This window comes from Fragaria vesca, linkage group LG6, assembly GCF_000184155.1.
Source record: "Fragaria vesca subsp. vesca linkage group LG6, FraVesHawaii_1.0, whole genome shotgun sequence".
Taxonomy (NCBI): domain Eukaryota; kingdom Viridiplantae; phylum Streptophyta; class Magnoliopsida; order Rosales; family Rosaceae; genus Fragaria; species Fragaria vesca.
The window spans coordinates 31,947,248-31,956,911 of NC_020496.1; the positions used below are offsets into that span (position 1 = coordinate 31,947,248).

General features: G+C 39.1%; 1 protein-coding gene across 1 annotated transcript; it reads right to left on the reverse strand.

Annotated features, from left to right (window-relative positions):
• Window positions 1-252: 252 nt before the first annotated feature.
• Window positions 253-1,388, reverse strand: LOC101293325 (gibberellin-regulated protein 4-like). Its single transcript, XM_004304258.1, has 4 exons — window positions 1,204-1,388; window positions 1,038-1,079; window positions 907-940; window positions 253-709 (listed from the first exon to the last, which is right to left on the reverse strand). The coding sequence occupies exons 1-4, from the start codon at window positions 1,270-1,272 to the stop codon at window positions 528-530; spliced, it is 327 nt and encodes a 108-aa protein (XP_004304306.1). The 5' UTR covers window positions 1,273-1,388; the 3' UTR covers window positions 253-527.
• Window positions 1,389-9,664: the final 8,276 nt, after the last annotated feature.

Here is a 9,664-nt window from a genome sequence, read left to right on the forward strand (position 1 = left end):
GAGAAAAAGAGAGGTCGATTCAAACTCAGTTTTTTGTTCTTGATATTATTTCCCCTTTGGCCCTTTCTATCCTATCCTAATTTCTAAAAGGTAAAAGGTGAAGAGATTCATGATGATCTGAGTTAAACAGAAACCGGTAACATGGCTGCAGTTGCCCATGATGAGTACAAGTAGGATGTCCCTTGTACTATTTGTTTTTATTTTTTTTGAATATGACTATTTGCTATCATGTCATTGGTTGCTGGATCCCAATTCCAAAACCTCATTTCATGTCCATGGATACAAACAAAATATAATAGTCTCCACAAATCACGCAAGTAAAAAACCAGAAATTGCATCAGTGACTATATAGATTAATAATAGCCATAGCCACATTTTAGGTAAACTCTTTCTCAGTGACTAGATCATAGAGATTTCGGATCTAGTCCCTTCTAACCCCACAAAAACAAACCCAGTTTTCAAAGAGAATACAGATCATATATATTAGTTAGAGTAAACTAGATAAGTAGAAAGAGGGCTCAAAGGCTTCAAGGGCATTTGGGTCCTCCTTCCTTGGTCTTCCAGTTGTTGTAGCAAGGGCACACAGCCTTGTTCCCATAGAAACCTGGGGGCACACACAGGCACTTGCTGCAGCATTTCTGGCAGAAGAACATGCAAGGCTTGTGGTATTGGGTCTTGCTGCACCTCCTTGTGCACTGTGATGGGCATTCTGGTCATTCCAAATGAAACAAAACCAACATCAGTCATTCTGCTTTTTCAATACAGTCAGACACATCCCCAAGAATATGGTCAAAACTTTGACTAGGAATCACATTGTAAAACCCCAAAAGACTAAAGCTTTTGTTCTAGATCTGAGTCGAGTACAAATAATTAAATTGAAATGAACACTAAAGGTTTAGAACTTACGGTAGCTCTTGAGACTCCCTGGTCCATATTGGTTCTGAAATCACAGAAAAGTACCAAAATTTAACCAAAAGGCTGCCATTAGGATCATAAACAAGGTAAAGACACAAGCTTTAAAGAAAAAGAGATCTTACATTGCCTTTGTGGTGACCTCCATGCCCATGATTTGCCATAACCTGCACAGATTAATGAACCAGAACATGTTAGAACTTATGAATGTGGGTCAAATCTCATTTTATTGCATCAAAGTTTGGTTCTTTTTCTGTGTGAAATGAAGAGAGTGAATGTAGAGATTCATACCATGGTTTGGAGCATGGAGATTGCAAGGAGTGACAGGAGCAAAGCAGCAACAAACTTGACCATGGCCATTGCTACAGACAAACCTAACCCCTCCTGAAATGGCGAAACCAAACCCTCAAACTCTCAAAGCTTGAGGAAGAGGGAGCTAACAGTAGAAGGGGTTAGATTTAGAGTGGGGTGGTACTTGGTGGTTCTTGGGGGGTATAAATAGTGGAATACACAATGATTCAATGGGGTTGGAAACTTGTTGGGTAGAGATACTCACATGGGGTGCTAGTTGTGGAAAGCTCAGGATCAAAGGACACGTTTCTAAGCACATTGATCAGGCGGCTAGAATGTAGCTGAAATGGAGAAGAGGGTAACATTATCCAACTTTGGTCAGATTTAGTCATGATTACTTTGGAAAATATCTTCATCAGTTTACTTGGGATGTGAGATTAAAATATCATAGCATATAGCAGAGGCATTATCATAGGCTCATGGCTCCTGCAGCACTGTCTTGGATTGGTATTAAAATGTGAAAATTTTCTCATTGGGCAGAATCACAGATGAAAATTGTTAAGAAAAGAACAGTCTGGGATATGATTATGCAAGTTTTTTGAGTTTTACTTGCTTCTTTGTAAGAACGCCAATACATTGTAAAATCTGTAAGTTAACAGTTTCCTACTGCTTCAATGTACCGATACTTCAACCCGCTGTAAAATTTTCGACACGACTAAGATCGAAAATGACTACCAAACTACTGCTCAGAAATGTGAAAACAACCCTCAATTATTTGAGCCAGAAGTGAATGCATTTGTCTTCAAACACAGAACTGCAAGAATGCAGTAGTTATTGTATGTGGTACAAAAATGGTGAGCCATAATGGGAAGAAAACCTTGTAGGTGAACTGGTTTGGTTGATACAAATGAAGTCATTAAGTATAAAGGGCAGCTCAGCCATACAAAAGGGAACCCAACCCGGAGATAAGGGCACTAGTTGGGCTAGGGTGAAGTGTGAACTAACTGTATCCTTATTTTCTGTTACTCTGTGGTGCATTGAAGAAGGAAGGTAGAGGTAGTTAAGTGAGGTTGAAGAGAGAAGAGAGAAGAGAGCATCAAAATGAGAAAAGGAGAATCATTGGGTTGAAAAAAGGCAGGGTCTTTGTGTCTCTTACCATGTGCCTTGCACTAAAGGCAGTAAGCAGAGAGCACATGACCCAAAGCTACTTGGGGGGTCCTAGCACTCCTCTTGCTCCTGCCGCTGCTGCTGCGGTTGCTGCGGGCCGATATATATGACAAAAGTGCAAAACCTGCGCTCCTCCCATCCCTTTCGTTTTATGGTCCATATCTCCCATACACACTCGATCACTCTCTCAAATGGCACTGCTTGCATGTTACCTATGTTAATGCTCTCTGCTCCCTCCCGATGCACACTAGTCCAATTTTTCAACTGCTTCACCGACATTTTTCCTCCCAAGATAACCGTCAAGATGTGAAGTCATGGACCAGCGAGATCGCGGAGGCATTTCATCTAACACTATCTACTGTTTAAACCTAAGTTTGTTTGGTAACGCAATATGCATTGGTACATTAGTACATTGTGTGTTTGTAACGTCGCATAAATAAGAAAATACGAGAGTTTAATGCCTCAAAATCGAAATGTCTAACAAGTGGAGTTTATGTGTATCATGTATCATGTTCGATATATATTATGTTGGTAAATTTTGATTTATTCAACGACTGACCTAGAAAGAAGGTAGGCTAGAATACATGTGAAGCTAACCAAATCAATACATGCAATTTGCTTCTAGCGTATGCAAATATTGAATGTTGAGCAAGGGATTGCTCTATGGGGAATTTGTAGTCATACTCCTCTCTCCAATAGGAAAGATATTCTTTATTTTTCTACATCAGCCGTTCATACTAGCCAAGTTTGGCAGCGGAAAGTTGGCTGTTTTGGCACCAACTTGAGGAATGCAAATTGCAAATTAAAGTTGTTTCATGGTCCACTTATAAAAACAAGTTTATGATAACCATTACATAAATGGGAAAGGATGAAGCTTACGCAATTTGCAATATAGAAAACAAAGGAGTCGTGGATTGCACGGTGCATTAGAGAAAGAAGCAAGAAAAGGTAATACCTTAGCACTATTCATGTTCTTTCATGTGAGCATGATCAAACTTCCACATGGAAGATATCATCTGCATATTCAGTTTGGCCCAGCCACTCGACTCTTGTGTCAAAAGTACAATAAACACATCCTCAATCTTTGCTTCATCCTCTCTTACACCTGATGAATCTTCTTGTTGGTCTTCAAAACATGTTGATATCTCTTGTGATAGTGTTGGTATCCTAATCACTGATGCGAAGATTCTTTGGCATAACTGCATAAGCATAACTTTGGGTATTTAAAAGAAATTATATTTAGACGACATAAATTATCTTGCCACAAAAAAAAACACGCAACAATATTTATTGCCCGGCATATCACAATATACGTGAATGCCAACAAAAAAATAATACACGCGTACGACAATATTTCTTGCCCGGCATATCACAATATGCGTGATTAAACGGTGTCATATTTCACCATATCACCACGACATGCGTGACTGGATAGTAACGGTGCTTGAGACTTGAGAGAGTTAAATTCAGTTCCACCATTACCACCAGACGACAATGTAGGATGGCTGGTTCAAACTGTTTACAATTTAGAACTTGGTTATATTCTTTGATTTGGTTGTGATCCTCTACGAATCTACTGATCCTTGATCGAAAAACAAACAAAAATGTGTAATTATGCAGTAAGGAACTTATATAGAAATCCCCTTGCGATTTATATGCTCATCTCCTGATGAACTATAACTTCTAATGCGACACACTCAAAATTGTATTCTATAGTCGTCATTGAAGACAGAAGGGGGTATGTTTCTTTGGCTACAAAAGAAGCAGACTATAAATTAACGAGAGGATGCAAGTTACAGTTTCCAAACCAGCCATTGTCTGATCCATGTTTTCTAGAAAACAGCTTTAGGCCTTTAGCAAAGCCTCTAGACCCAAATATCCTTAAACTTCATGTAAAAATTCTTGTTAATCCTGTTTCGGTTTTCCAGATACAACTCGTATGGACTTTCATCCCACACCTCTCTCAACAGAGCCGGCCCTGGGGCGGTCAAGTCGGCGCCGCCGCACAGGGCCCCCGGCTGGCAAAGGGCCCCTTTTTTTTTGTCCAGTGGAAGTTTATATACTGGAAGTTTATATACTGCAAAAGAAACCGGATTCAGACAAGCCATCAATACTGCAAAAGAACTTGTTTCATCAATGAAGATTGATCCTATTTTTCCTGACAAGAGACATATATATAGAAAGAGAAAATTTGATGAGCTTTCAGGTGAGTCTTCTCAAACACCTCAAGAATCTGCTGAGGAAGCTTTTAGAATTCATTATTTCTTATACATAGTTGATCAAACAATTGGATCATTGAAGAAAAGGTTTGAGCAATATGAGGAATATGAAGATCTTTTTGGATTCCTTTTTACATCTGATAAGTTGAATTCATTGGTTGATGAGGATTTGAAGGCTCGTTGCAAGAAATCTTGAAAGGAAGCTACAAAGAAAAGAGGGCTCGGGACAAGCTGATTCAGGTTTGGATGGAGATGAACTATATCAAGAATTGAAGATCATACAACATCATCTACCAAAAGAAACAAAAACAGCAGGTGCAATACTAAACTTTTTACAAAGAATGAATTGTTTCCCCAATGCATTCATTGCATACAAGATATTATTGACTGTTCCAGTGACCGTGGCATCTCCAGAGAGAAGTTTTTCTAAATTGAAGTTGCTAAAATCTTGTTTGAGATCAACCATGACTCAAACAAGATTGAATGCATTAGCTTTGATTTCAATTGAGAGTGAATTCCTAGAAAAACTTGATAATGAAAAATTGATTGATGACTTTGCTGATAAGAGTGCAAGAAGATCAATTTTTCATAGCTAATTGTATCTGTTGTTTCTTCATTTATTAGTGGACTATTTGTTTTACGTCGTTGATATATATAATCAGTGTTCTTTCAAGTTTTTTTTCTCAACACAAAGGGCCCCAATTTTTTCTCGCACCGGGTCCTTCAAAACATTGGACCGGCCCTGTCTCTCAACCTAGCATAGCTGACATCTCTTTCTCCTACAGCTACACCAAGAGACTATGAACCCGTTCTCGACCTGCTGCCTGTGGCTTTAAAACAGTACGAGGGACGTTCTGTGATGGACTCACGCAGAGGTCTTAGCCTATCCAAAACAAAGCATAAGCAAAAACTTGAACTGCAACTTTATGATCAAAATTACTAATTGGCAAAGAATGTTGTGGAAGCTCCCACGAAGGTTGTAGTCATACTGCCGATCATACTTGGCAAGATGACCATACTTGACAAGCCAATATAGACTGACAAGTAACCCTGTACACGAAAGGTTTCTTTGTCTGGATCAACTCACTGTACACCAAAAACTCGGGAGCAGTATTAGAAACAGGTGACTGCAAATGGAGGAACACAGTCTGTTTGACCATGCAGGCCTGATATATGCATTTCCTTTAATGCGTCTGGCAACCCTACCTATCCAACCAGCATAGATAGCTTGGTGTAAGAGCGCTTCCTCATCAACACTGAGAGGCTTCTCATCATCCCTCCAAACACTTTCAAGTTTCAACACCTTTCTGACTACCATAGATCCATGAAAATTCCTTCACACCTCCATAAACACCAAATGGATTAAAGACAAGTTTGAGGAGCTGCTTTCTCAGCTTGGATATTTCCTCCATGGTTTCCAGGTGAAGAGCATTTTTCTTGCAGCACCCCATTCCGCTCTTGGAAAGTTCATAGCCACGCACTAGCATAAGCTCTTGACAGAGCATCACTGCTACTGCTATGAAAGTTTTCACAAAGCACTTGAAGTTTTCACTTCTTAATCAGTATCTCTTGCTGCTTCATATTCTCACTGTTAACTGGTGCAATATAACTTCCACCAGACCTAAGTTATAGTGTTTTCTTTAAACATCTCTAAATTGGCCATGAAATGGATTAGACACACTCAAAGTTGCAGCTGCTGCAACTGCATATGCTAGCACTAAATTAGGCCGGGAATAACTTTTCTTATTTAGGATTTCAGTAACCGTAAGGAGCATCTTAGATTGGTGAGAAAATATTGGTAACAAGCCATGGCCTTACCTAAAGGTGTTACTTCTCCTTTTCTATCAAGTGCTTCGAGGAGCTTTAAGCAATCCTCTGCTTCATTAGTATCACCATTTGGAGGAGGACGAAAATGAAATTTGGATATCTAAGACGCACAGAAATAGAAAACAAAAATTACAAGATCAGTCCATACGTAAAAATAGAAAGCAATCGGCATTGTATTCTAATTGAGTGAATAGAATGCACAGAATAATCTTATGGTACGTAGCAAAAGAAAGCAAGGCAAGAACAATCCGAAAGAACAGCTTCAGAAAGAAAGTTAGGTTCTAAGGCAACAAATGATTGCCTCAAAACCTAGCAAGGACAACCCGAAAGAATGAACAACAATCATGACAGTGACACATCTAAAGCAAAACGAATTAGAAATAACAAGGGGAATGCACAGAGTTAATCCATATCCTCGTACTAAGAATGAAGTTGCCAAAAGAAAACTTGAGAATGTTCAATTTGAATAAAATTTTCAGTTAACATAAATTCAATATACAAACATTTCGGTTATTAAAATTGAACAAGATCAAGAACAAAATTACTTCTTTTTACTCACCGGTATTTTCATAGACTTCAAAAGAAGGAGAACACCGTCAACAAGGACTTTGGAGAACAGTCAAGAAACTCAATGTCAAACGTTCGCGGAAACAGTGGCCAAGTCCTGTTCTTCCAGCTCGTCCTTCGCGTTGAATCGCTGATGCGTTACTAATCCACTGTATTTTATATGATTCCATGCCATTTGAGACATTGATATAATGACTTTTTTGTATGCTTCATTGATATAATGACATTCAATTGTCACTGAGAACTGAGTGCTTACTTTAAATTGTCTGGACGAAACATTTATAACTTGGGGTGGATCAGGAAACACCTTTCTGAAGTCTTCCTCTGGCATGGTAGCACTCATGAGCACAAGCTTCAATGGAAACATCCTTTTCTCATGAACTATTGATCCTGCCTTGATTCAGTTATGTCCAACTCGAGTTCAATTTCATGGCAAACACTGTCAACATCTTCCGTTCTAGAGGGTTGGTCTGTACAGGGAACTCCAAATCCAAATATTTACCAACAGAAAATCACAAATACAAACCTGCTGATATTTTGCTAAGACCGAAGAAGAGCATGTGTATCCTCTGGAATTTTATATCTCCTAATAGTCCAAATACAACAAATTCATCAAATATGACTGATAGCAAAGCAATCCACTATCAAGTGAAATAGAGTATTCATACTCTAAGGCCTCGAAGTCTTTCGACAGCACGCAGCTCTCTTTCCTTCTCCTCCTGGGAAAATGCAACGCAAAGCATACATTTCCATGTTAAGCCAAGTCAAAAGTACAACACATAGATGGAATAGTGGCACATTCACTCTCACACACACACTGCTGCTTCCTTTTCTGTAATGCTCTCATCTTCAAAGACCAAATTTTTATGTGTCCGTTTCTCGGAATTAAATACCAATACCAGCACAGATTCAACAACTCATCTATCACTCTCAAACACGATACCAAAGTAGGCATACCACAAGACAACCAAATTTCCAGGAGTTCACTATACATATAAACTTCTCCAACTCCCAAAACATATATAGTTAACGTAATCTGGATATCGTTTTCAACCAAAGCGACTAAGAGAAGATCCCTAATCTCAAAACCCATAACCAAATCTAACACAGAACCAAAGAAAATAGCAAGACTTACCCATAATGCAAACTCCGCAAGAGCAGAACTGGAGATGGTTTTGATTCAACACTGAACCAAATAGACCTCGTTCTGAACGTGGTGAACCAAATAAAAAAAAAATTAAAAAACTAAAAATAAAATTGCTCGGGCTGGGCTTTTTGCGGGCTAGGCGGAGACCATGCGTGGCTTAGTGGGTCAAAACGGGCTCAGGGGTCCACCCGTTTTTACCTTCTGTTTTTTATCCGAGTTATTGGGCCCTTGTTTAGCCTGTCTAGCTGCAACCAATGCAAAATGACCCAAATTACAACATGCCTGCAAAGCAACAGGCCCAAACAATCTTTATAGTTCATCAATTTGATCGAGCTCAAATACAACTATGAGTTTTGATGCTCAATTTCTTGTTACAGGTTATATTCGACTACTCCAGGTCTGAATCTATATCAATGAATCCCATGCCAGATTTGAACATTTCGTTACTCGATCAGCTAGACTTTGACTCGCTCATTTCAGTGATGCATTCTCTGTTCTTCGACACAAGATTGGCATAGATCAGTGTCATCAGACTACTACAATTGAATTGGCCACAAGGTAGGTAGCTAGTTACGTTGAGGGTTAGTGCAATGATCTAGCTAGAGTAGTGAGCCCAGCAGAGAAGACAAATCAGTGGCATTGGTTAAAAGGGGTATGCAACTCCTACACAAACCTCATCATGATTATTCGATTCGATCCCTTCCAGAGAAGAAGTCACAAACTGCGCACCAACTTAACAAAATTTAGGTAGACTTGTCAGACGCCATTAATGGGAAATTTAAGCTGTCTCTCATCTCAGGCATCTTCTGTATGCATGGTCTCCTTCATCGTCGTCCTTCTAATATCGGGTAGGTAATAGGTTATGCTCAGAGACTTAGGCCATTCATAATTGAATCTTACTCTGATCGAAAACGAATGTGAAATTATCCATCTGTTAATTCTGTTTTAACCCTGCTGCTGCATCAGGCTGATGACACTGTAAAAACCAGGAGCAATCAAGTTCAGTATGTTTTTTCATCTTCATAATTTACCCTAGCTCAAAGGTAGCTCCATCAACAAGGAACTGTGTGCTTAAAAATGGAAAGGTCATCATGCAGTTTCCGTCTTTGAGAGTATCAAGTTCAGTATGTTTTTTCATCTTCATAATTTACCCTAGCTCAAAGGTAGCTCCATCAACAAGGAACTGTGTGCTTAAAAATGGAAAGGTCATCATGCAGTTTCCGTCTTTGAGAGTATTTCTGCTCTGCAATAATTTCGATTTCCATAATAACAATTGCACCTAGTACTCACTCTCCTCTGGTGTTGCATGTTGTTAGGCGTGTCTTTGCTGCCAAGGATTAACACTTTACGGTCAAGCTAGATTTACATGTTCAAGATTATAAAGTAAAGAAGATCGATCTGTATAGAGGTTGTGAGATAATCTCATCCATATATAAGCTAGCTTTTCGATCCAATTAGAGTTGGAGTCCTAATTGGATGGCCTAATTGGGATGGATGTCGATCAATGTAGGTCATACTACCTTGGAGAAGAAAC

Coding starts and splice junctions, on each gene's coding strand:
- LOC101293325 (XM_004304258.1), bottom strand. CDS start 1,272: ATGGCCATGGTCAAGTTTGTTGCTGCTTTGCTCCTGTCACTCCTTGCA. Junction 1,080..1,203: donor TCTCCATGCTCCAAACCATG/GTATGAATCTCT, acceptor TAATCTGTGCAG/GTTATGGCAAATCATGGGCA. Junction 941..1,037: donor GAGGTCACCACAAAGGCAAT/GTAAGATCTCTT, acceptor CTGTGATTTCAG/AACCAATATGGACCAGGGAG.